At 51.8% G+C, this 26,532-nt stretch overlaps 1 protein-coding gene across 2 annotated transcripts; it reads left to right on the top strand.

Moving 5' to 3' along the window:
• The first annotated feature begins 3,438 nt into the window (after nt 1-3,438).
• Nucleotides 3,439-26,308, top strand: MGAT3 (beta-1,4-mannosyl-glycoprotein 4-beta-N-acetylglucosaminyltransferase). Of its 2 annotated transcripts, none has more exons than XM_054273397.1 (2): nt 3,439-3,519; nt 19,620-26,308. In XM_054273397.1, exon 2 carries the CDS (start codon nt 19,621-19,623, stop codon nt 21,127-21,129), a length of 1,509 nt encoding a protein of 502 aa, XP_054129372.1. In that variant the 5' UTR covers nt 3,439-3,519; nt 19,620; the 3' UTR covers nt 21,130-26,308. The 2 variants fall into 2 exon arrangements, with proteins under 2 accessions (XP_054129372.1, XP_054129379.1); XM_054273404.1 differs by lacking the exon at nt 3,439-3,519 and adding an exon at nt 18,752-18,943.
• The last annotated feature ends 224 nt before the right edge of the window (nt 26,309-26,532 follow it).

Genomic DNA, 26,532 nt, shown 5'->3' with positions numbered 1-26,532 from the left:
ATCGTCACAGGAGTGAGAGCACCACCTTGGCTTCAGCTGCACACACAAAAGTGTCTCAGTTAGTAAACAGGCTCAGCTGTGGCTGGCTGCTGTTTTATCTTGCTGCTTCCATCAGAATTCATTTGCATGCAGCCGTTTGGATTTTTAGACCATTTAAGGTTAACTCATTGCAATATGTTAATCGGCTGTTTCCCCGGAGGAGCAGCCGCCGGGGCTTAGGGAGCGTGGAGAGCAGGAGCTGCTCTGCCAGGGGCAGGGTGATCATCTCTGCTGCATTCGTGCCTGGGGCTGCTGCATGCCCAGGACATCCCTGCAGTGTGCTCAGCTACTTCCTGGCCTTACCAGCCCCACACATCAACCTGGGCTCAATCCCTCTCTCTTGCCCCGGAGAGGAGCTGGAAGCATCACAAGCCACGCCAGAAGGGGTGTTTGGATGCCATGCAGCCCACAGGCACACATGAGCATTCCCTTCCTCCCTCCCCTCTTTTGGCTCATCATGGAGCTCATCTGAATTGTTTTGCTATAAAATCCCTTCCTTGCTGCTGGTGCTGGGTTGGGTTGAAATTGGCCAGTGGATTCAAACCGTATGGTGGGCGGCTGATAGACAGGCAGATAGACAACATGATTGTGAGAGCTTCGTTTCTGTAAGGAATCGGGCTAAAAATGACTCCTTATCCCAAGGGAGCTTGTCCAGCATGTCTCAAACCAAAGTACGCAAAACAGGGAGAAAACACTCCACAAACAGCAATGGTTACAGCGCTAATTCAAGATTAGCACAGTTAGTTTTCTACCCTACCACAACCTCTTTGTTTGGCCACCAGCAAATCACATAACTTTTCTAATCCTCTGTTTCTTTTATGTAAAACAGCACCAAAGGTTTGGGGTTTTACCTTTAGGAGAAGGGATGATGACTGAGTAAATTAGAAATCATGAGGTGCTTGGATACTACATCTAAGACTACAGCCTCAGCCTGGTGCCATCAAAGCAGATAATACCATTAGTAAAAACATATAAAACCCCCAACTTCTGTGTCTGGACCCGCAAACCCAGAACCACATGGCTTTGGAAACCAGGTCCCCCTTTAGAGGAGGTACAGATGCAGTTGCACAGGTGTGGAGGAGATACCAGCATGCCACTGCATCTGGCAATGTACTAGCACATGCTGAAACAACAGCCCTCTGCATCTTTCTGCTCTGATGCTCAATCCCTCTCTGAGCTCAGGAAAAAAAGAGCAAAATCTTGTCTTTCCTCACACAAAGATTCAGAGGCAAAGCTAAAATCCCACATTCCCTTCACATTGTTGCACGGTGTAGCAGAGGGGCAGATACCTCAGGGAGGCTGCAGGAGCCTGTCTCTCCGAGTTAGGAGTGCTGAGCGTGGCAAACACTGTCACAAGACCGAGGAGCTGTGGTATTGCAGGTGCCTCTCTGTGCACAGGATGTTATTCTACCTCTAGGTTTGTGGTCTGAAGCTCTGGAACATTTGCAATCTCTGGGTGAGCCCGTAAGCCTTCCGTTTTATCACATTAACATGGAAAAGTGTTAGCTGTCTTCACATCACCCCAGGGGTAATATTTGCAGCAAAGGGATAATGTTTTATGAGGAAAGGAGGTCTGAAATAGTGATGTTTTCTTCCCTTTAGTGCCAACCATCCCTTCTTGATGGGTGTTCACTGGCTGGGGGAAATGAATTGGTGATGGCTGCCCATCCCTAATAGGATTTATACTCCCAGAGCTGAAATCACCCACACATGCAAGGCTAATACTGTCACTTGCCAGCCATCTCGGAAAAAAAAAAAAAAACCCAAAAAAACCAAACCAAAGAAAAAGCAGTCATGGACTCAATGCAAGTTGAATCATGGCTGCCAAATTCTTCATAGGGATGTAGAAGCTGGGGACTCCCTCCAAGCCCAGTTCTCTGCTAGGGACCCATGACTGTCTTGAAGAACACAGTCCTATCAGAGAGCAACTTCATCCTGGACCCACAGAGACGGGGATGCTGCTGTCTTCCCAGTGTGTTCCCACCAATATGATGTTGCTGTCATTGAGGTGGAGCCTTTCCATGTCCTCAAGGACTTGGGCTGGTGCGGTGTTGTGTCTGCCACAAAATGACCCCTCTCATGTCGTGAGAACTTCCCTTGCTGTATTGTTGTCTTCCTCCTCTGTCCTCATTCCTTTCCCTCAATACTTCTACAATACTCTAGAGGCACTTCTGAATCCAGCTGACCTCTGGCTGTCTTTACTCATCTTTCTAGCTGAGTTTGCATCGGGGAAAATTCCCCTTCAGTTATGCTGTCTCTTTGCCCGAGCTCTGACACGTTCTCTATCTTAGCCTTAAAACTCAAAATTAGGGCGACCCTTTCTCATGGAAACCCTCTCTGGTGCTGGCCAGGCAGCAGATCAGAGCGCAGGCAGACTCTTGTGCCACAAGTGCTCAGAAGAGGCGGTGGCAATTTGACAGAGCCACTTCTCACCTTCTCCCCAGCGAGCTGCCCCATGTGCCCATACGATAAATGGCAAGTTGGAGAGGTGTTGGCACCGAGGCTTGTTTGTAATGTGCTGCTTTTCCAAATTCCCACGAAATGTTGAGGAAGGGTGTACTCTAATTCTGCTTCCTTTGACCTTTTGCTCGCTCCTGGCTGCAAGGAGTGAGGTCCCATGGCTGTGTTTCAGCATGTTTGTAGCGGTGCCGTTCCGTCATGGGGGAGGGGGTGGTGGTATTATGGTTTGGCTTGGCTTTGTTTTCTTTTCCAAAGATGGGCCCAACGTGGAAGAAGGCAGGGAAAAGTTGAATTGAGAAAAGATAGCTTCTGCGGTTAGGGTGCACGACCGGGAGTCAGCAGACGCAGGTTCTATTTCTGGCACCGCAGCAAAACTTCCTGATGTCGCTGGGCAAGGCGGCTCACGCATCCCCAGCTCGCCTGCCTCCCTCCCGCCAAGCAGCGGCAGCTCCCGCCCTCGCCGCCCCCCGGGCCGCGGGAGCGATGCGGAGGGGGCGGCTCTGCCGCGGGGCTGCGGGCGGCTCTGCCTCGGCCCGCGGCATCCTCGGGGGGCTCCGCCTGGCCCGGCGCTCGCTCCCGCAGCCCGCCCGAGAGCCGCCCCCGGCCCCATCCTGGGGCTCCTTTGTGCGGGGGGCGGGGGGCGGCCGGGCCGTGCCCCGGGGGGCGGGCGGCCCGCGGCGGCGGCCCGGGGGGGCGGGCGGGCGCGCCGGGGGAGGAGACAGGCGGTGAGGGCGGCACAAAAGGGGCTGCTGCAGCCCTGCCCGCTGCCGCCGGCGGGGCTCGGCTCGCCGCGGCTCCGCAGCGCAGCGCATCCTTTCCCGCGGCCGGGAGGAGCTGCCGGGCCGCTCCGCGGCGGAGAAGGAGAAGGCGGAGGAAGGCGGCGGGGGGCTGCGGGCTCCGGGCTCGCCTCTCGCCGCGGCCGGCGCCGAGCCATGCCGGGGGGCGGCGGGCGGGCTGGGGGCGAGCGGCAGCCTCGCCCCGCCGGGGGCCCGGCGGGCACCGACTCCGCGCCGGCCGGGGGTGAGTGAGCGAGCGGCTCTGCCGCGGGGCTGGGGCGGCGGGCAGAGCGCGCCCCGGGGGAGCCGCCCCGGGGCTGCGGGCAGCGGCGGCGGGACCCCCATCGGTCCGTCCCCCTCCCCGCCGCCGCCGCCACCTGCAAGTTGTGCCTCGGCCCGGGGGTGCGGCGTCATCCCCTGCGAGCGCTGCCGGAGAGGCTTCCCCCACCGAGCCCCCACCTTCGCGCTCCTTATTTATTTATATTAGTGCTATTTTTTTATTCTCTCCCCCCCTCCTCCCCACCCCCCCATAATCCCGGCATCCCCTGCTAGGGAGCATCGGCTGTGGGGAGGAGGGCGGTGATGCTGCCAGCCCCCTGCCCGCAGCGGAGGGCTCGCCGGGGATGGAGGCAGCCTCCCTCCGGCCGGGGCACTGCAGCGAAGGCCCATCTGCTGCCCGGGCTCGGCTTGCGAGGAGGGCACGGGCTGGGGATGCGTGCCAAGCCTGCAGCAAGCGAGAAGGAGTAACAGGAGTGCGTGCGTGGGAGGGGAAACATCCATACAAATAAATGTGTATCGTCAAACGCCCCCTGTGCCCTGCTCTGTCTCCATGTCAGATGGCTGCAGGTCCCCTGGTCGGGGCTGGCCGCAGAGGGACGCGGGCACCCAAGTTCTCTCCGCTCGTGCGGGGCTCTCGGGTTGTTTGTGGGCTGGGATAGCTGTGTGTCCTACCGGCGTGACACAGGCTGGCTGGTGTGCCTCAGTCCCTGCAGAGTTTTGCTCCCTGGGCGAGCGTGACAGGGTTGGTGGGGAGCACGGCATCTGCTGCAGCCCTGGAGCTCCTCAGGCAGGGAGGGAGCGTGGCGCGGGATGGAGAGAGGCTTCTCTCAGTGCCTCAGCTCGTGGTTTTCCTTCGGGGATTTCCACACGCTGTGTTTCCTCCGGCCGCGCCTGGGTCGCACGGGAACCCCGCCTATTTCCCAGAAATTATGCTGGGGTCTTGCTTTTCTCCTTTGCACCCTAGGGCAGAACGTCGGGGTCAGGAGCATGCCTGCCCGGTCTCCAGAGCATAGTGTGGGTGCTGAGCACCTCTCCTCCAGTTAATTCCTCATCTCTCTTCTTGAGTGGGAAGTTCAAGCCTGTGAAAACACTCGGTGGCACCCTTGCTAACAAATATGACTTGAGTCACCAGGAACCCCCAAGCCTGTGCAAACTCAATTTCAAATTCCTGCATGCTCTTGCCCCTGTGTCCCTCACCTTGTCAGGGTGTGAGTCAGCAGGAACTTTTCAAGTTCCTTCCCCAAAGGATGTCTCTTGTGCTCTGTGGGTCCCTCCTGCAGCAGTGATGTTTAGGTCCAGCTGGCAACTGTGATTTAGGAAGCACTTGCAAGTTCCTGTTGCTGCAGCCTGGCTGCTGCCAACTTCTCAGAGAGGGGCAGAAATCAAGCAGGATCTACCATTCATTGCTTGACCCTCAGGCAATGGGAGACATCTCTGAGGGGAGGAAGGACTATGGGTGGCCCTAAGCTCCAGCAAACCTCCAGTTTCTAAAGCCCCTCTAAACAGAGCTCTAGCACCTGTGCTTGTTTCAGCCCCAGTACAGTGCTGGGAATGTGTCCTCCAAGCTAGAGCGGGAGAGGAGCGGTCCTTTGAGCTATTCCTGGGGAGGGAGTCTCCAGCCTGCCTGTAGCACTATAAAACAAGCAATGAATGAAAGCCATTGCAAACTGCAGAAGAGCAGTGAAGCTGTGGCTTCTCTACCGCGTGCAGTAAAAGTCCCTTGAAGATTTACAGCTCCTCTACACTCTCAGGTGATTTTGCAGTAGGGGTAAGAAATCCACTGCGAGGTATAGCATTCCTCTCTTGAGGACTCAGTTATACCTGCATTGTTTATTAATGCCCTGGATATGCCAATTATATCCTTAGGAGAGGGGATGGATTCAGGCTAGCTGCAGGTGTGTTTTCTTGCCCAGATCTTAATTTGGTGGCCTGACTGCTGCTTTTTGTCTAGTATACTTCTGGTCCTAGGTGCTGCTGTGGCTCCCCTCCATTGGAAGTGCTCCCCACACTCTTGTTTCCAAAGTGGTTTTGGTGGCTGAGTTGCCTGCCTGCTTTCCTCCCTCCCTGAAAATGCTGCTAAGATTGGAAAAAAAGTTGCCTGTGTGGCATGCAGGGATTGTCTTAGCAAGGAGGTCAAGAAGAGCAGGTGGAAAATAGTGTACTTGCAGGAATGCTAGCTTCAGTAGATGCGCACAGCTGTGAGCTTACCTGGAGCACTTGTGCCCAACGTGACACAGGGATAGCTGGTCTGGAGGCTTGCTGGGGCTCATGGTGAGCACAGAGCCTGTTGGACCCTGGCCAGGCCCATGGCAGGCGCAGACACTCTGTGTGTTTGTCTGAGGAGCGTACCTGTGAGGTTTGTGTACTTGTGGGCTTCCTGCGTGCCTTGTGTTTACCCTTCTCCTCCTTCTCCCACGCACATCTGGCTAAGTGCAGTAGTGTGACACTGGGGCCTGCCAGATTGATGTAACATGCTTACTGCATGCCTTTGAGGGAGGCCTGTGTGACACATGTGGGTGGCTGTTTGCTGGGTGCGTGTAGCAATGCACATGGGTCCTGCTGGATGCACTTAGCATGGAACTTCTGCTGATTTCTATGGCTGCAGTAAAGGTAGAGCATGTAAGCAGTCATGGGTATGGCAGTTGTTCAGGGCAGTGCACATAGATGGTGTTGTGCGTGTTCAGTAGGTGAAGGAAGGGCACCTTAGGCTAGACAAGTTCCTCTCTGTCCCTCCCGTGCTTTGACCTGTCAGCAAGCAGAGATAAACTCTGTCTCGGGGAAGGGTTTATAGCTGAGATTTCAGCTTTTTGTGTCTGAGCTTCCTCCTCTCCTGAGAACAGCATCTTTAGGGTGCACCTGCTGTCACAAATTGACACCCCCACAGCCCCCAGCCTCTGTGCTGGATCATAAAGGTGGAGAAGGAGGTGGGGGAGTTTGCTGATGGACAGATGGGGCAGGCTGGGCCAGCATTCATTCCTAACGGCGATTAGGCTTTAGGTGGGGTTAGTTGCTCTAAAATGAGCCCTTTGTACATTGTTGGAGTCTGTGACCCAATCAGTGGGATGTAGCTGGAGGAGGTGGTGCTAACGAAGACTGGTACAGCTGTCAGTAACTCTGGCAGAGAGGAGGGCGAACTGACTGGCACAAGAGATGCCTTCATGGCTTTGGGTCAAGTGGAGGTGCCTCAGAGGGCTGGTTCATGTTACCAGCCCTGACCACAGAAGCAGAAAAGTGTGGGTAGTTGTGCCCACGTGTTTTCTGCTGCTGTCACCCATCAGTTCTGCACAAAAGGTCAGGCTGCACTTCACTAGCACAAAATGCCATCAGGACACTACAATGAAACATTACAGTGGGATCTGAAATCTGGGGAAGGTAGGCACGTGGGGCAGTGCAGTCTAGGGAGATGTGGGGAGTCTTGGGCCTGCTGTTCCCAACTGTGGGTGTTCTTGGAAAGGTGGTGACACATCTGCAGTGCACATGTGAACCAAGCTGTCGAGTCAAGGATGCAGGCTGGCCTTGAGGAGCCATGACAGAGCTGCATGGAGGATCCAAGCCTGGCACTGTGGGCAGTTTTGGGTCGGGTTTGGGGTGCTGTGATAGCATTAGGTGAGTTTCTAGCAGGGACTGGGCTGTGCCACAGCAGCAGTGCTGGGTGGGGTGCCAGGACCAGCTGCTTGTGCCAGGGTCCAGGGCAGAGGTGCTGTCACAGTGCTGCTGAGTTTCCCCTTCTCCAGGGGGAAATGCTGTGTGCTGGAGTAGTGGAGTAGGATTTACAAAAGCACTCTATGCCTGCATCCCTGTGGAATAAACTCTGGCTGCATATCTGAGGAAGGCAGAAACACGATTTGTTTACCTTTGTTTGAACTTCTTTGTGTTCCTTGGCATGCAGACCCTTTACTTCCCGAAGCTCTTCCTGAAGTACAACAGGTACCTCCTGCTCCTCAGACCTCTGAACACCTGTAGCAGGGTGGGTGTGTTTTTGTGCTCAGAAACTGGCTCAGTAGAGCTGATAGGTGACAGGGAGTGCAGCACTGCATTTTGAGGTTTCATCAGGCTGGCTGCCTTACGAATGGCAAGGGCTTGTTGTGGAGTGGTGGTTTTGGAAGGGATTATTACCTGTTTTAGGACAGCAGGACTTATGTGAGCTGCTTGCTGTTGAGGCCTTGGCCTTTTGTACCGAGATAACCCCCCTAGCTGAACAGGCAGCTTGATGACCTCAGCTAAGGCTCCTTGTTTCCCCACCAAGGGGAGTGCCCAGGTCTGTATCTAAATAGGCTTTTTCCAAAACATCAGCCATGGCTGTGGGGTATGACCACACTGAGCACTGACAGAATTATTTTTCAGCCTGCAATGCTTAAATTGCAAGCAAGAGGAGAGGTGGATGTGGCTGACTGAAAGAGAGAAAAGCAGAGGGGGCTTCTCTTCTTTCTGAGGATCATCTCTGTCTTGCATTTTGACAGAATTTCTCTCCAAGGACTTTGAAGTAATCTATTAAGCTTCTTTTAATTAGGTAAGCCCTTACTTAGAGTAGAAAAGTCTCTTGTATTTCCCACACAGGGAAACTGAGGCATGGAGCAAGGCTGTGCTGTGCCCAGTGGCAATCACAGGGGTTGGTCAGGAGAGCAGCAACCAAAGTGCCACGCTCCCTGTACTTGCTTTGCTGCTGGCTGTCTTGGTACAGGAGGACAGCTGGGTGGGGTGCTGAGCCAGAGGTTGTCCATAACTTTCTAGTCATCACTTGGGTTCTGCAGCCCTTTTCACCACAGATATTGCCTCCTTCTTGATCTGCTGCCTAATCTATAATCCCAGCTCCCTGCTGCTTTCCCTCAGAGAATCCTTCTCCCCTCAGTGAGTAAATCTTTACAGGTTGGGCTGGGGTTAGCAGGCAGACACAAACCCCATGCTCTCTTCAAGACTTTGGGGTCATTTTTATCTTGGGATATTGCTGCATGTCTCCTGCCTGAGGCAGGTTTGGAGCACAGCTGAGAGGAACACGGATGCAAATCAGCCCCGCTGCACAGCGGCTCGCAGCTGTGAGCTAAGCACAGGTATCCCCTGGCTTGGCATGCAGGTACAGGGCTGGACAGACAGCCAGGCAGACAGCATGGCAAGAGTCCTGACAGGGAGCCTCTCTCCTAGATGCTGAGCCCTTTAAGAAGGGGAAGGTAGGCTGGAGCCCTGAGATTTTAAGCTGGTTGTGCTGAGGCTGAAGAAAGGGCTCCGGTAGTGCTTTCAGTTCTTCCTTCCTCTAACACAGACCCTTCTAGCTGGGCAGCAGGGACAAGGAGGAGGATGGAGGCCTGTGCAGGCTGAGCATGGACAGACCTTGGAGGCTGCAGCAGCCAGGAAAGGTAGGCTTTTGGAAGAAGGATTTGGCTGCAGGGGCTGAGGGTGCATGGTGCTCACTGTGTGTGAGGAAGTTGTGTTTTTGTGGAGCTTGTGGCGTGAGGGCTGGCTCTGAGGCACAGCAAAGGGCAGGGTAAATGAGGAGAGCAGTGCCCTGGAGTGATCAGCGTGAGCTGCACTCTGTTGCTTAATGACCCCATTTCCAAGGGAAACTTTGGAAGCCCTGATATTCAGGGAAGCAGGATCTCCTGAAGGAGAAGACTGGGGCAGCAGAACTGACTGTATTTCTCTGTGCTTTCAGCTCAGCCTTCCTTGTGTGTTATTTGTGTTAGCAAAACTCTTCTTTCTTTACCACTCCAGAGGGGTTTTTTGTTCCCTTTTCTCCTTCCCACCTGCCCCAGCAGTCCTTTTTTCCCTGCCTCACCATGCCAATGCTGTCCAGCTGCAGCTTTTGCCAGCTAATCCGATCCATGGAGGCAAGACCTACTGAGCAGCCTTGCTCCAAGGGGACACGATTTTCTACACTTGCTGCTGGGGCCGTGTGAGGTCTCTGGAGAAGAGGTGGATTAAAGGAGCTGCTGTTTGCCCATCAGGCAGCCCTGTGTCCCCAAATCCCTCCTCTCGTGCCGTTGCTTGGTGCAGGCCTGGCTGTGAGCAAGTGGCCAGCATGCTCTCGGATGTGCGCTACTGGCACCAAGCCTCTGTGGCCTCAGAATCCCTGTCGAGCAGCAACTTCTGGAGGAAGGGTTGACCACACCTGCATGCAGCTTGGCCGGGGGTACGATGGGATTGCTTCTGCATAATTTAGCAGTCTCTTGAATTATTTATAGTGCAGTTGTGCTCTGGAACAGAGTCTTCTCGCTTCCCGTGAGCACTGGGGGGGAGGGAAGGGGAGTTTGTCAGGCATCCAGAGTCTATCACTTAGTGATGAGGAAGTGCAGTGGGCTTCCTTTTTGCCTGTGTTTGTTTGCATACGGCTCTGTGCAGCCCTGAAAATGCAGTTCTGGTTTCTGTATCGCTCAGGTGGCTGATACTGCTGAGCATCTCTGTGGCTTGGGATTGTGTGAGAGGTTCCTGAGTTCAGAGCCTTGTCTTTGCAGTAGAGACTGTGTCAAGCTGGAGACAGTCAATCTGGTGCTTGGATTTGGTCCCTCGCTCAATTACAGTGCTGGAATCTTCTGGACTGTTCTCTAAAATATTTAGATGCTTGAAAGCGTTTTTCTTCTTTCAAAGGCCCATCTTGTCTTGCCAAAGTGTTTTTTAGATTTGTCATGACACGGTCCATTGGACTGTGCACTGGGTAGACCAGGTGGTTGAGTAGCAAACTGTGCAGCTGAAATTGCCATCACTTCTCAGTGATTAAACCCTGAAGAGAAGCTGACTGGGGCAGTTTGTTACAGGCTCTTGCAGCAGTGGAACATCATGGAGATGAGCTGGGTAGCCCAGCTATGTACGGTTTAATGCCCTTTGTCCCTCTGCCCCACTGTGGCAGGTTGCTGCGCCACACAGGTGGGCTGTCCTGCTTCTGCCCTGCTCGTCCTGTTGGCTTCAGCATGACCACAACTCCCCTCCTGCACTGCACGTCCTTCTTGTTCATGACCGATTTTCATAATGAGCTCACACATAAATTGTCTTTCTCCTTTCCTTCCTTTTTGACCTGTTTGTGGCAGCTGACTTCTCAGAAACACAGTTCAATATAAATGTTTGTGTTACTGAAGACCTTAAAGAGGAGGAAGAGGGCTGAGGGTGGTGAAAGAAAGAAGCTGTAATCAAGTGATTGTGGTACTAAACTGCTCTGCCTGTTGTGCGGTTGAGCAGAAATGCTCAGCTTCCCTGTTTTTATTTGCACAGTGTTCACTTGTGGCTTTTGTGTTTGGGGCAAAGCTGGACAGGTGATCACTGTATGTTCCCTGGACAAGCTGTGCTGTCCCATCTTGCCCTGGCCTGGTTCTTGATCTCATCAGCCTGAAAAGAACCCATTCTTTCAGCAGATGGTTTTACCTCTTGTCAGGGGCATCACCATCTAGCTAAACACAAAATTCCTCCTCGTCCTTCTCAAGAAATAAGGCAACCCAAAGGAAGAATGTGAAGACAGGGGATCCCCAAAACTGTGTGATGTCCAGGATGGCATTTGATTTTGCTGATGAACACAAACTTTCTCCTTTTCCTGTAGACCTGCTCCTAGTTCTTTCTGCTTGGATTAATCTGGAGATCAGGGTACTGCTTTGCTTAGTGAAAGGGAATGTTTGTGCAGAAGCAGTAAACATTTTGTTGAGACCCAGGCCTGCTGCAATGCCTGTAAACAAGGTCCAGTTGTCTGTGGGAGGAAGAAGAGAGATTTATGTGACCCTGAGTTAAGTGCATTAGGAAGCTTTTGATTTCATTCTGGGAAACTGCCCCTTTTCGCGGTACCATATGCCTGTTATCGGCACAGAGCTGTGACTGCAGAATTGATGCGTGGGGATTAAATCCAAGGGGCTGCAATGCTGCAGCCAGAAGGAGAACACAAGCAGGAGGCTGTCTCTGCAAGGCAGAGCCCCTGAGCTCATGCCCTTTGCCCACCCCAGAGGTGGGAGTCTGGGCTGACTTACTCCTGCCTCGGGGCAAGGCACTGAAGAGCTCTCTGCCCATCGGCCCTTTCTGTCTGAAAATAATAACAAAGTGAAGTGGCAGCGGGGGATCCAGGCAGCCCTGTGTCGAGGTCTTGCCTAAGTCTTGAAAGAGGAAATGAAGAACAAAGGCAGAAGAGACAAATAAATAAGGGTCTGTTCGTGGTCCAAGAAAAATTCCCATGGGCTTGTGTAACATTCTCGGGAAGATGTGACACTCCCTGGGCTGGAGTTAGTTTTTGAGAAATGAAGGGAAAGGGGGGGAAAAAGGCGAGAGAGTGAGCAGCGGGGGTTGGGGAAGGGGAGGAGAGGAGGAGGGAGAGACATCCTAGAGAAACCTCTCCTCGTGGAGTCAGGTTTCTGGGTTTGTTCCTGGTGAAGAGGGGTTAATGCTCTTTGCATGGGATTGGCCGGTCACCAGACATTCAGAGTGCAGGGGGATCTGGGGGCTGCCAAGCAGGACCCCTGTGGCCTGAAAAGGAGGGGAGGAGGGGAAGGAAGAGGCTCTTCCAAACAGTAATAGATCGGCTACTGTGGGAAAGTGAGCACACTGCCAAACCCCAAGTAGTTGGTGATGGATGGGGGAGGAAAGAGGGTGGGGATGGAGGGCCAGCTCTTCTCCTGGCCACTAGGCTCTTGCTGCTGTTCCATGGCTTCTCTTTATTTATTGTCTTCCTGGGGTTTAATTATTCTGCTCCTTGATCCATCTTGGAGACCCTTTATCCTGGGGATGCACAAACAACTGCCACCCGCTTCAAAAATAGCTGGAGTTAACGTGGTTTCTCCTGCCTGCGTGGGCCTGTGTGCTTCACCCATCACCATGGCATCAAGTGTTTCTTGCCTCTTTCCTGTTTTAAGTGCCTTGCTCGGGGCTCAGAGGGCACACTTCACCTTGCTCTGGGCTCTTCGACCTGCATCTCCCTGTTGCTTGGGCTGTCACACAGTCCTGCTTTCCTTTGCACAGGGTTTGCGTGCCTGATCTGGCGCGTCTGCCGCGTGCTCCTGCTCTTCACCCATGGACCTGCAGGTCTGAGGGTAATCTGGACTGTTCATCTTGCAGCCATTCTCAGGATTTGTGGCTTGTACTCCACTTGCTTGACCTGCCTGGAGTGCCTGCCAGGATCTGCATTGAAAGCAGTTGCCTGCTGCTGCTGGTTCTTCCACTTCCTTCCTTGAGATGTGCTCCTTCTCTGATGCTGCTGGGAAGAATTAGTGAGCTCGTGGGGGTTGAATGGGGGCCTTGTTGGAGATTTGGTTAGATGAACAGTGGCTACAGTTCTGCAATTTTGAGTTTCCGAGGATGTATCTACATCTATGTGTTTTGATCAGAAGTGAACTGGTGAAATAAATTAGAAAGTTTCTGCTGGTCATCTGCTTGTTCCCATGCCTAGGCGTTTTCTTCAAGTTTATTTTTAACCCAGCTAGATCTGCTGCTGATATGGCTGTAAAAGCAGACTTTCATGTGATTGACAACTTGAATTCATACAACTGACATCTGAGGGATGGGTAAGCTGTGATGGTGGTGAGTGAGGGGGGAGAACCTCTGACACCACAGCCTGTGTTGTCACGTGCCTCACTTGAAGGCTCTGCAAGCTTTATTTGGTTTTGACCTGTCCTTCCTAGCAAGGCACCAAGGGAGATCTTGCATGCTTGTTTGATTACCCCATGGTCTGTCTGAAGACATAAATTGCTTTTTGGTGTAGTGCTGTCCCTTTTCCCTTTCCTGTTCCTCATGATGGAGTATCTCCCTAGAAGAGCTAACCAGCTGTGTTTTGCAGTGACTGACTGCTGTGCAGCTGGAGCAGTGAGCAGCAGCAGCCCTGTGTTTCTCTGGGAGAAGGGCCTGGCATGCTGGGTGAGTGCAATGAGCAGCGCTCAGCTCGCCCTCGGATGTGCAGAGCGGCCCAGCCTGGGAGCCAAGAGGTGACATGAGCTCCAGGGCCATCCCAGCACGCCTCGTGGAAGCAGGTGTTTTGAGGAGGCAATAAGCAGGGCTGGGGAAGGGTTCTTCCAGGATATCAGGCAGAAGTGAGGGAGGGAGGTGCCTCTTCTCCTGCAGCAGAAAGAGCACTCAGACTAGTGACACTAGGAAATTGAAGGTGCAGCTTCTGAGAACCTCTGAAGGATTAGAGTGAGCAGAAGCATTTCTGAAGCAGTGGAAATTCCTATGGTGAGACTGGATTTAGCCAGAGAGAGAAGATTAGCTACAAGGGAGCCCAGCATATCTGAAGGATGCTGAGAAGAATATTTGATTGATTCCAGTGATGTTGGAAATTCAGCTTAGTTTCCTTTAGCATGCAGTACTGCACTCTTGTGACATCCAAGTACTTCTTGGATAAAATTAAATTGGTGTCTTGTAGGCCATTACTGGATTTCACTAGAGTTTTCTAGTCTTTTCTGAGATCTTCTTTTAAATTGGGGGTTGGAGAATTAGATAATTATGCTGCTATTAGTAATATGGTAGCTACAGTAAGAACAGTCTGTTTGAGTGGAGGGTTTTATGATGGACTCTGAAGGTGTTCAGATGTTGGTCTGTTCTGCTGACTTCTGGAAGATCAGTCTAGAGACAAAATCCTGTCAACAAAGACCACTTTATCTCCAGCTCCTATGTGTTCTGTGTGGAGGGTTAAGAGCTGCTTTGTCCCACAGTGTGCAGCTGTCCTGTTGCAACTGGAGGTGTAGCATCTGAAATAACCAAGGCTTAGTCCACTGAAAGGCAGGACAAGACACTTGAGGGAACAGTTGAAGGTCCATGGGAAGTGTGGATTCTGAACATACTGTGCTTGCAGAGGTAAGGAGGTGAGCAGATACAGCACATAAATAGCTGGAGGCTTTGTGTTGCATCCATCTTAGTTTCTGTGTGCAGCAGATAGCAGCTGCTGGTGTGGAGCACTTGGGTTTCCTAGAGGAATGCATAAAAGAGATACTTGGTTTGTTTGTTTTTTGACTGTAGATGCTGCAGGTGTGTTGAGACTTAGCAAGGTCTTGCACACAGTTTGAAGGCTTGTGGTTGACATGTACGTCATGTACCCGTCCTCCCTGGGAAGGGGAGGGCAATGCCTTTCTTTGTGCTGTGCTGTCACCCTTCCCTGGCCAACCTCAAACCTTAGTTTTGTGTAGATTCACCCTTTAGCTATCTTTTTTCCTCAATCTGGTTTTCTTTCTGACTTGGTAAGACCTATTAGTGGTGGGTGGATGGCAGCTCTGGGGGGCAAATGACAGTCATGGTGGCACACTTTTGAGTGGTTACCTTACCACTCTTCTTACCTGTCTGCAGAATGGAGGGAAGGCGCTTAGGAGAGAGCCTTGCTGTCCCTGAGCCTGACCTTGCTTGGGGAGTGCCCCTGCTGGATGGCTCCATCCAGCTGTTTGGGCTGGCACCTTGTGGTCAGTTGCCTCGGGGCTGCAAAGGAAACGCGGAGTGTGAGGTATTGCTGTTTTGCATTTGTGCTGTGGGCAGCAGCTCTTGATGAAGGACACAGAAGAATGTTTTATTCTGTCCTTGGAACTTGCAGGGAAGCTGATACGGACCCGCTTACATTGAAACCACCTTGTGCTGTGGCTGCCAGAGCTTCTTGCTGACGTCCTTGTAGCTTGCAGTCCCTGAAAGCACCGTGGCATCCTTCATGTGAGAGATGCTGAGCCCTAGCTAGCTTCTGGTACATCCTGCTTCTCTCAGATCTTCCTGCAATGTAGGATAACCTTCTTTTCCTACCCTTAAGCAAAGTGCAGTCCTGCTGTGCCTGAACTTGCGTGAGTTGTTGACAAATACTAAGTTTTATGGTTTCTCCTTCTGTGGATGTTTGCAGGACAAAAGTAACTTGAGATTTTTAGAGTGTTTAGAGGTACTGTGGCTCTGATGCCTGCTTGGTTCCTGTGCTTGAGGATGGCAGGTGGACCTCGTGCTCCAGAAATGTGGAGCCTGTTCCATTTGTCTCTAGCTGGAGCAGAGAGAGTTGGGCCCTCTGTGTGGAGTGGGGGGTGGAAGTCATACTGGGTTTTTAATCTGCCATGTGAAAGTGATTCTAATTTGAATTGCTGCTTTGTGTTGAAGTGTCGGAGTGATCTGCAAATATGTTACTGCATGGGTGTTATGGGATAACTTTAGGCAGAGGAGATGAGCATTATGGTATCAGGGGAAAACCAGAAGCTTCTGCTCTGACTTGTTCTCCACAGCTTCGTTTTCCCTGTAACCATGGGAGAGGTCTGAGGAGTCTGAGTCCCATGCCCTAACAAGATGCATCCAGCAGCCTGTTGTGTGGCCTCTTGCCAGTGTTCTCCAGAAGAGAACATTGGGGCTGGTGAACTGCCAGCTCTTATCGGTGCATATCTTTCTCTCTGGATTCTTGAAAAATAAGTGTGTTATTTCAGGATGGTATAAATCAACTGGTCACTGAAATGGCAACAGGTGCCTGGGGATAACTCATGTGCATAACACTTCTAGCTTTTCTCCTTTTTTTGAAAGCGCTTCCCCTGCATGGTAGAGAAAGAACTTCAAGCAAGGAAATATCAAAGGGGTCCCTAACAAAAAGAAGCTTTCAGCTTGTCTCTCCAGGACTGTGTGTTGCTGAAGCAGTCTATAACTGTGCACTCCCTAAAGAGCTTTGTCTTAATGGAGCTGACTGTCCATACTACTTCAGGCTTTTTCTTCTACTCAAACATTAAAGCTTTTCTTGCTGCTGACAGCAACTTGATCACTCTCCCAGAGATCAAGTTGACTTTTCCCCCCTTCCTCAGTCAAAATTGTCAGAAGGGAAATACCTCTTCTTGCTGTTTTCTGTGTTCCTGGTCACTGATGGCTGCTTTGTGTTGGAGCAGCTGGGCTCTTCTGTGACACACTGAGATATCTCCCTGACTGGCACCTCCTTTCTCATTTCCACCACATGTAAATATTTTGGATGGGGAGGGTGGGGAATCCTCCCTTGCTGGCCTTTGTCTCCAAGGAGCTGCCACCAGACACGCCTTTCACTGCAGGGCTGATCAGAGGATATGGGAAGGGATACATGATTGATGGTATTTAGTCTTGGCTCACCCAAGGGTGCATGAGTGTTCTCCACTCCCTGGCAGAAGAATCCCTGGCATGTGAGAATGAAGGTGGTTCCCAGGGAAGAGATTTTGAAAAGGACACACCTTGCTTCTTTGTTTCCCTCCTCTCTTCCAGGAGGGGTTAGGAAATGGGTTTGTGTTCCCACTCCCTAACAAAACCAACTGAGCAGTGACAGTTGCCTCCTGGGCCGTGTCAGCAGGAACAGCAGAGGGTACTGCAGAGCAGCCAGGGAGGGCTGTGCCCCCCAGCCTGGCACAGGAGCCCAGGAGCCCTGCCCAGAGCCCCTTGTGCCCGTGGCTGGAGAGCTGCAGAGCCACATGCTGAGCCTGACAGATACTGATGTATGCTAATGGCAAGGGAGGAAAATCTGCTTTGCTTCCTAAAACCATGCGTCCTGCTATGTTGACACGGCGTGCTACATCTCAGAAAGCAGAGCAGTTTGTTGAATGTCAAGAGTTATGGCTTTTTGTCTGGGAATTTACTGTGGCATGCAGAGCATCATCACAGCCATCTGAGAAGGTGATGTGCCTTGTGTGATTCCTTCAGCCCTTGCCTTCAGTCCTGGGCTGGCCCAGGGGAAACTGGCTGCATTTGTGTGTCCTGTAGGACCTGGAGCAAAACCAGCATTACCTGGCAGTCATTGGGGTTGCTGTGTTGGAGCAGGCCAGCTGTTCCTCTTGCCCTGGTTTCGGTGTCTGAGAGAGCAGCCTGATGTCTGGAAGTAATGCCTTGGAGAAGTCACAGGACACCTGGCAGGAGAAAGCTGTACTCATTTACCAGTGAGGGACACTTTCTACTGACACCCAGTCACCGCTAATTTAGTGGGAGTTTGGCTTCCTTGTGCCCTTCTCTTCCCCACACTTCAAGACAGACTGAAAACTGGTGATATATAAGGAAAAGGCACTGAATATTCCTCTATTTTACAAGTGATCTTGCTGCTTCTGCAAGGCATTAACAGAGTCTCAAGGAAAAAATCAATCATGGACAGAAAGAGATGCTCATGGCGTTTTCTGCAGCCCCTTGTTTTGCCCACATGAAGAAAGCTTGACAGCAAGCCCCAAGATTATCTTTTATGACTTTTAGCAAGAATATCCAGCCCCTTAATGGCTGGGCCACTACAAAGGTGATGTCCAGAGCCAGCACCCTGCCCTGCTGCTGACTTGTGTTGTGGCAAAGTATATCAAAACCCCTACTAAACATTAACCAATAGAATCGAGCTCTCTTTCCTCTTTCCTTGTTTATTTTTCTTTCAATTTTTTCCCCTCCCAAGGCCATGGTGTAACTTTTCCACCAGCTTCAGGCTTGCAGTCCTTCAGTCAGAGCTTAATCTGGGACTCCTTGCCCTGCCACCTAAGCACTGGGGACCATGTCAGTGCATGGTGACTTCCACTAAAAATGTGGCTGCCAAGTGAACACTTTGCTGAGCTGTAAGGTACAACTTTGGACAGCCCCTCCAAAGTCCGTGTCAGAGCCATCTATGTTTCCCTTTGGGTAGTTGCCATCTGTCTAAATGCTTTATGGCTTTTCACTTCAGTATTAAAGTCTCCTCAAGTTACTCAATAACACACTTTGCTGTATTTTACCTAACACCCTCTGAAGTGGCAGGAGCTGGTTGGGTTCTTCTTCCCTCTGCTCCCACACCTGCTCACGTGTGGGGCAGCTGCACATGACCCCCAGGAGCAGGGACTGCCTCCAGTGAAGGCGTTGCTGGCACCACGGTGTGCCAGGTGGAACCTTTATAAGTGATGGTGCCTCAGGAACTTTGGCCCTGGAAGGAAGACTGCACCAGGGAGAGAAGCACCAGAATGGAGCCTGTGGAGGGGGTGAGGTGGTACGTGTCACACGTGTGGGGATCTCTGCCTCTTTGTCACTGCAGGAAGGGTGTCATGCTCCAGGACAGCCTCTGCCTTGGAAGCTACTTTTGATGACCTTTCTCCCATGCCCGCTTTTCCCCCAACTTGCCTTTTCCTAAACAGCAGGTGATGAACACCTTTTCTACCTTTCCTTGGTGAAGCACTGTGTGAGATTAGTTTTAGATTAGTTTTTTCTTTTTCTCTTTTTTTTTCTTTTTTTTTTTTGGTCGTTTTTCTGAATTGTAGTCTTCAATCACTTCTCTGCCTGACAGCATCTCTATGTTCCCTGCCTGGGCTGGAGGAGGGGAGGATGAAGGCAATGCCTCATGTTGTTTGGAGGGAAGGGCTCTGCACTGCTGGCTTCTTCCTGGCCTGACATGGATCCATCATGATGGCACAGTATTACTGGCAGAGACAGCTAGGCATTTATTTTTGTCACCTTGATGCAGATGTAGAAAAACCTCAGCATCTGGTCCACAGAAAGTGAAAAGCAAAATGCAACATATGGAGATACAGTGGACTTGAGAATCACAGGTGGGAGAACAGTAAATGTGACAGGATCTTAATTTTATTTTTGTTTTCCTGTCCTCCATGTGAACTTGGGTAGTATTTCCTAAGAACAAGGGTGGTTTTTTAGGGTGTGTATTGCACAAACATTGTAAAGATCTGGAGAGCATAGGCTGCCTCTGGCAGTCTGACTAATGATCTTGGTCTTTTAAAACTGCCTCTGTTGCACTGGTCATGTTTCAACCATGCCCCCCCCCCCCCCAACTCTCTCACCCTTCCTGGGCTTTTCATTTTCTCCCAACCCCCTGGTGATGCACCTCTGAGGAGGTTTACATTAATTTAATTTCCATCGGTGAGTAGGGGCAAATCTTCCATGCGCGGTGAGTTCATTAGATCATGAATTCCTGTTATTCTAGATTTCCTGTCTTTCTACCCCATTGCCAGTGCCTTTCTTGTCTCTGTGGATTTTTGAGACTAATCTAGCAGAGGTTCAATTTGGTGTAGCCCAGCTGAAGCAAAAGGCCCGATGAAGATGGCAGGGGGTGGGGGTGTAATTCCTGGAGTCAAGTCTCTAAAGATACATGCTGAATTTGGACCAGCATTTCTCCCCAGCCTGTGGGGAGAAGTTTACCCTAACAGTGGTAAACTTTCTGCACCTCAGTAACTATTGAATGTGACTTTCCTTTTCGTGGCTCTTCCACAGGATGAAGATGAGACGCCATAAACTCTTTCTGACTCTCTGCATGGCTGGTCTCTGCCTCATCTCCTTCTTGCACTTCCTCAAGGCCCTTTCCTATGTCACCTTCCCCAGGGAGCTGGCTTCACTTAGTCCCAACCTCGTCTCCAGCTTCTTCTGGAACAATGCCCCCGTCACGCCTCAGGTCAGCCCTGAGCCGGGGGGTGCAGAGTTCCTCCGCACACCCCTGTACTCCCACTCCCCCTTGCTCCAGCCCCTGTCTCCCAGCAGAACCAGCGAAGAGCTGCACAAGGTTGAGTTCGTGCTGCCAGAAGACTCCACGGAATACTTTGTCCGTACCAAAGCCGGTGGCGTTTGCTTTAAACCAGGCACCAAGGTGTTGGAGAAGCCACCCGCGGGCGGCCGGCAGGAGGAGCGGGCGGATGGCGCGGCCTCGGGGCGGCCGGCTCGGAAGCCGCTGAGCGCCGGCGGAGCCAAGCGGCGCAAATGGGTGGAATGCGTGTGTCTGCCGGGCTGGCACGGCCCCAGCTGTGGCGTCCCCACCGTGGTGCAGTACTCCAACCTGCCCACCAAGGACCGCCTCGTGCCACGGGAGATCCCCCGGCGGGTGATCAACGCCATCAACGTCAACCACGAGTTCGACCTGCTGGATGTCCGCTTCCATGAGCTGGGAGACGTGGTGGATGCTTTCGTGGTGTGCGAGTCCAACTTCACGGCCTACGGAGAGCCGCGGCCCCTCAAGTTCCGCGAGATGCTCCTCAACGGCTCCTTTGACTACATCCGCCACAAGGTGCTCTACGTTTTCCTGGACCACTTCCCGCCCGGTGGCCGCCAGGACGGCTGGATTGCTGACGATTACCTGCGTACCTTCCTTACCCGGGACGGCATCTCCCGCCTCCGCAACCTGCGCCCGGACGACGTCTTCATCATCGACGATGCTGATGAGATCCCGGCCCGCGATGGCGTGCTCTTCCTTAAGCTCTATGACGGCTGGACGGAGCCCTTCGCCTTCCACATGCGCAAGTCGCTCTACGGCTTCTTCTGGAAGCAGCCGGGCACCTTGGAGGTGGTCTCGGGCTGCACCATGGGCATGCTCCAGGCTGTCTATGCTACCGACGGGATACGTTTGCGACGCCGTGAATACTACACCATGCCTGGCTTTCGGCAGTACGAGAACAGCACGGGACACATCCTGGTGCAGTGGTCGCTGGGCAGCCCCCTCCACTTTGCTGGCTGGCACTGCTCCTGGTGTTTCACCCCAGAGGGGATCTACTTCAAATTGGTGTCAGCCCAGAACGGGGACTTTCCCCGCTGGGGTGACTATGAGGATAAACGAGACCTCAATTATATCCGGGAGCTGATCCGGACTGGTGGCTGGTTTGATGGTACAATGCAGGAGTATCCCCCTGCTGACCCCAAGGAGCAGATGTATGCTCCCAAGTACCTGCTCAAGAACTACCAGCGGTTCCGCTACTTGTTGGAGAACCCCTACCGAAAGGTGGAGGGTGCTGGGTGAGGCCACTGGGTGAGAAATCAGAACTTCACAACAAAGGGAAAGGGTCGGGTGTTTTCGTCTGTTCCTTCTTTTGTTTCCTTTGTTTATGGACAGGGTGTGCTGTTTTTATGGGCTCTCTGCCCTCCCTCACTTCCTGTTCTTCTTCCCTTCATGCCAGGGTGATGCCTGGGAACCCAAATTCCTCAGTCACGAAGGGAGACCTGGACAGGAGGAAGAGAGGTGTTGAGAACCCGCTCTGTAGAAGCATAAAGACTTCCTTGCATCTTCTGTGCCTCTCCTGCTGGCTGGAGGGAATCTCTGCAGCCAGCTGGCAGATTTTCCTCTGGGGGAGGCTGAGAGGATCCCATGGGGAGACAGGACAGCTGTTCCCATCCACCCTCATCCTTTGTGGATTGGAGCAAGCATAGATGCAAGCCTGGGCTGTTTATTGAGCGTGTGAGTCAGCAGGCACAAACTCTTGTGTGTGGTTGCGTGTGCAGATGTGTGTCACTGGCATTTTTTGGATGAGTGAATGTGCAAAAGCATCTCAGTGTGCTTTTTTTTTTTTTTTAAATACTGCTATATTCAAAGGGTATTTTGGGGAAGAGGAATTCTTTGCTTTCAAGGTGTCCTTCTCAAGATGCAACCCCTTGCACAGGCTTAATGCATTCTGTCCTGGGTTGGATCTTCCCCAGTACTCTACCAATCCTGGAGCAGATAGCTAGGAAGCAGAGGAGAAAGCTGAGTTTGAGGGTTTTTTCTGCTCATTTTTCCCCCTGCCCCCACAACGCTGCATGGACTTGTCCTACAGAAGCCAGAGTATCTTCCCTGCAGTACAGGCTGCTGTTGGGGCTGGGATAAGCTGTGGGGGACTCAGTCAGATGGTGGGAGTGTACGTTTGCAAGTGCATGGTTACCTGTGTGCATGAGTGCTCACATGCATGGGTTTGGTGTGCACCTGGGTGTTTATTACCAGTACTGGGGGGGAGGAGGACATAGCGGGGCTTGGCTGTGTGTGCTTGCAGAAAATGGTGGGATCCAGAAACTGTGATCTCGGTGTTGGCATGGATGATTTCTTGGGCAATTCATAGGAGAGGACCAGGGATAGCATTGGCTCTGCATAGCAGTGCTACACTTGTGGGACTGTTGCACGCCTCTCTGGCTGCCTCTAGAGCCCCACAGGCTGTGCCTGTAGCAGGGCTGCTCTTACACGTGCAGGCTACTCCTTCTTATCATGGGGTAATAAAAAGGAGAAGAGGAAGGGCAAAGTTCTGATTGTTGTGCGCAAACAAAGCCTGTCAAGGCACAAGGTCCATCTGTCTGTCCTTAGGGTGTGAGAGGGCTCATGAAGAAACAAGCTATGGGCCAATTCTTCCTGGGGCCAAGAGGCTGTTTGGGGACCACAGTGCAATTTAGAGTGTGTGCAGCCCACATCTGCAGCCTGGGCCATGCAGACAAGACCATGGAGAGGAGAAGGGGTTTAGGAGTGTGCTAGTTGCAGCTGGTTGGGCTGGTGTCTGCTCAGGCATGGGCAGTGAGGACCTTGCCTGCTGTCGTATTGGGTTGTTGAGCTCACTGAGGAGGCAGATTCTTGTCTCCACCCTTACCACCACCCTTCCTTAGCAGATGGCTTGACAGGGTGCCCAGAGCCTGGGTCATAGTGGGCAGAGGGTGAAAATCATAATGAACTTGCTCTCTTAGCCTTGCAGTGGAAAGACTGACTCATGCTCCAAGCAGAAGTCATAGAGCAGGATAAAGAGGAAGGTGTTGGCACAAAGCAGTGTGGCCCTTCTGGCCAGCTGTTCTAAAACAGGAGGGTTTTCATTGCCCTTAACTCCATCAGGGTTCCATGGTCCTGTGTTGCCCAGCATGTGCCACCCTTGTGCTTCATTCCTACCTATGTCTCTCTCTTTTTTCCCTTCCTAGTTCCCTCTCTAGAGAAGAGAAAATTGTCAACAAAACCAACTTGCTTGCCTAATAAGGCAGAGACTGCAATAAAAAGAAGATGAATGTCTTTTTCTGATCAAATGGAGATGCAGTTCACCTTAGATCCTTCCTCATGCTGTGTGCCATAATGCTTCCTTAGAAGAACTGAAGGAACCTCTTTTTTGTTACCATTTTTGGTTTCTTTAAAAACACTGTTCTCAGTTCTGTTGTGCCTTCCCCACAGGCAGAGAAGCCCCTTTGGGAACTGGGTAGACAGACAAACTTTGCTAGGAGAATGCTTTTCCCCCAAAGGGAAGTTGTGGCTTTAAGTCCAGACTGATTGATGTAGCAGGAGGAACTCCTGTCACAGTGATGGGGTTCTGGTGCTGAGCAACTGTGTGGAGGTCTTAGGTGTAGAGAGATGGTAGAGAAGTGGGGTCCCAGCTGAGGAAGGAGGAGCCTGTATTGAGCAGGATGAAAGCCACAGCACTGAGGATGTAGCACAGGGAGAAGAGGCTTTCCCCAGGGACAGCTGGAGGAGAGCAGGTGTGTTGGGTCATGCAATTCAGCAGCAGCACAGTATGGAAGGAAGAAGCCATTTCTCATTTTTACTCTGAGGAGGGAGCCTGAGGTCTGCTCTTGGACCTTTTGGCTTTGCTTTGTCTCAGTGGTGATAACACAAGGTCATTGCCAGGCTTTGCTGGAGACAGAGGAGAAAGACAGGCCAGTCTCTGCATGGGTGCTTTGGCAGCACCAGAGCCCCACTTGAGCAGGAGCTCAAGTTCACGTGTGCTGGGACTGCACCTCCTTATCTCCCACAGTGGGAGCAGCCTTTCCTCTGATATCAGCCCTTCCCTTCCCATGCATGGCCATCCTTGGGGATTTTTAGTGCACAGCGGTCATGTTGTCAGTGTTGAGGTGTGGCCTTTGTCTCTTGGGAGTTTAGCAAGCCCACAGCTGCAGTAACTGCTTCTCCCATTCCTGATCTACAGCCCTTTGCTTTCCCTCCTCCATTATTTGCTCCACCATTCTCCTCTTCTCTCTCTGATTTGTCTCCCTTCTGCTCCCTTGGGCTGGAGAAGAAGGTATTGCTGGAAAGGAATGCTGGGGCTCTTGAGCAGAACTCCTGCCCTGCCTGTCTCCTGGACTTACTCACTTCCTTATTCTTAGGAAATTAAATTGAAACCAGACTTCTCTTGTAGTGGGAGGAAGGGGCTTTACAGATGAAATGCATTCCTTATTGTTTCTCTTTCTCAAGAATTGTTTAAGCATTTTTTGATTTAAGGCCAAACCAGTCAATGTTTGTCTAATTTGTCTGGCTAACTCTGTGTTTATTATCCTTGGGGAGCTAGAGTGCTTGTCATTAAAAATCTTCCTTCCTGTCCCTGGAGGGAACAGACACTACTAAGCTGGCTTTCACACAGTGATTTTCCAAGGTGGTGGCTTGCCCTCTGCTCAGCCTTGCCTGTGCTGCCTGCTGGGATCTCTGCAGCCAGCTCCGGGTGGGACAGCCACCCCTCCAGGCAGCTGCCACAAGAGGGAAGTCAAAAGTAAGTGTGTGTGTGTGAGGTAGTGAGAGGCAAAGCAGGGGGCAGGTTTGTGTCAGATCCTTGTTTCCCAGGGCTGGACTCTGAGGTGAGCACTGAAGCTCCTTCATTTTATCTGAACCAGGTTCTGAGATTTGAGAAGGGAAAGACCAAGAACATTGTCCTGGCACTGGGCTGGACCTGGGATCAGACTACCAGAGCCTGATCTCTGTGGGTTGTTGCAGTCCATGGGGGCACTGGGCAGTGAATCCTGCTCTCTTGGAGGGAATACATGACCAGCCTTTTCCTGCAGCCCTCTTCAGCCTTGTGCTTTTTCACTCCTAAAGCCTTTTTTACCTTCGAATTGGTAAAAAGCAGGGCCAGGAAATAGGTGAAGCAGTGTGTGGCACACTGAAGCCTTGCACTTCTTTCTGTCTGTCTTTGTGCTTCCCACCTAGGAAGAGATTGTGTGCCTATGCATGGCTTTGGACTGGAGAGTGCCTCTTCCTCTTTTGCCCCAAGGGAAAGTAGGGACGTGGGCTTTGGTGCACCTGCAGCAGCTGAGCTTGCTGAAGCAGAGGGAGTAGGGCAGGTTAGACCTATTTGCCCATCTGGGGGTAGTGCCACACCCAAGTGACAGAAAAGACACGGTGACTTTGTGCCTGTGGTTGGTACGGAAGATAACACGCTCAAGCCCACTCTTGCTGTTGCTTTCTCTGATCCCTGTGTCCTGCTGAGGTGTTGTGCTTGTGCTGCCCAGGCCAACCTACTCTGTGTCTCTGTGACAGGTGAACAAGGAAACCCAGCTGGCCTGGAGGGAGAATGTCAGAGCAGAATGGGTGTTCATTCCCCTTTGCCTGCCTTGCTGTTTCCTTGTGGGATGGGGTGTCTTCCCCTCCTCAGTGTCCCTGGGGCTGTGTCCCTGTGTCCCAGCTCCTGCTGGCAATCTCTGTGGCTGCTATGCCTCTGCACTGTGAAGATGCTGTCCAGGGTCACTCCTGGTTCCATGGGTGAACACTAGTGGTGGAGAGGGAAGGGACAGTTCGTCCTGGCTTCACTGACCTCTAACCTTGGTGAGAAAAGAGGGATGTGAGTGGGAGAATGGATCCTGTATCCCTCCATCATTGTGTTCTCCCTACCCTCCCTAATCCCCTGATTTCTGAGACATTGGACAAACTCACTCCTGTTACGGGAAGGGGAGCAGGAGGGTAAGGGAGTGGCAGGAGGGGCTCAGATCCAGCATTCAGAAAGAAGAACTGTTTCTAATGCAATACACTGATGTTTTAAAGCTTTGGGCACTACAGGTAATGGATTAAGAAGGGATCTGAAATACTCTAAGAATTCAAACAGCTGTTTTTTCCTGCCTGTGCGGATGATGATGCAGTATCATCCTGGAGTTGGTCCAGCAGCACTTCTGAGCCTGGGGTCCACCTGGACCTACTGCTGGTGTTGCTCCTGGAGGGGCTCCAGGACACCCTGCTTTGGAAAAAGAATGCGTGGACTTGCCAAAAACTAAAAAGAAAAGAAAAAAATAAGAGCATCTGCAAAGCTCCTTTCAACTCTGTAATTTATAAACAGCAAGTAATAATGAACTTTTTGTAAGGATAAATCAAATGTACATTCTGAAATCATTTTCTCTGTAAATGGTTGGATTTCATTTCACCCTTAAAGGGATGCTTAAAAGGAGGAGATAATAATAAAAAATTTAAAAAATTTACGAAGTATGAAAAGAAACCAAGATTTGTGTGACAGCTTTTATTTCTGATTGCCTGATCAAGGGGGCTGCTTGGAAAATGGGGCGAGGGAGCTTCCTATCTTGGCAAAACACTGTTCCCAAGAAGGGAGATGGAAGGGGACTGATTCCTGATTTTGTTGGCCCCTGTCAGAGCTAATCTGCATGTTAGGTGAGTATGAACATGTAAAGGCATGTGAGTGGGGAACAGTGGCTGCTCGTGGCTCTCAGAAGAGCTGGT

This window comes from Melozone crissalis, unplaced genomic scaffold, assembly GCF_028551555.1.
Source record: "Melozone crissalis strain CALT ecotype California unplaced genomic scaffold, PUWL_Pcris_2 ptg000004l_1, whole genome shotgun sequence".
Lineage (NCBI taxonomy): Eukaryota > Metazoa > Chordata > Aves > Passeriformes > Passerellidae > Melozone > Melozone crissalis.
The sequence above is the reverse complement of the archived record's forward strand: the minus strand, read 5'-3'. Positions and strand labels throughout refer to the sequence as shown.

What these genes read in the sequence shown, in the direction of transcription:
- MGAT3 (XM_054273397.1), top strand. Translation starts at nt 19,621, where the DNA reads ATGAAGATGAGACGCCATAAACTCTTTCTGACTCTCTGCATGGCTGGT.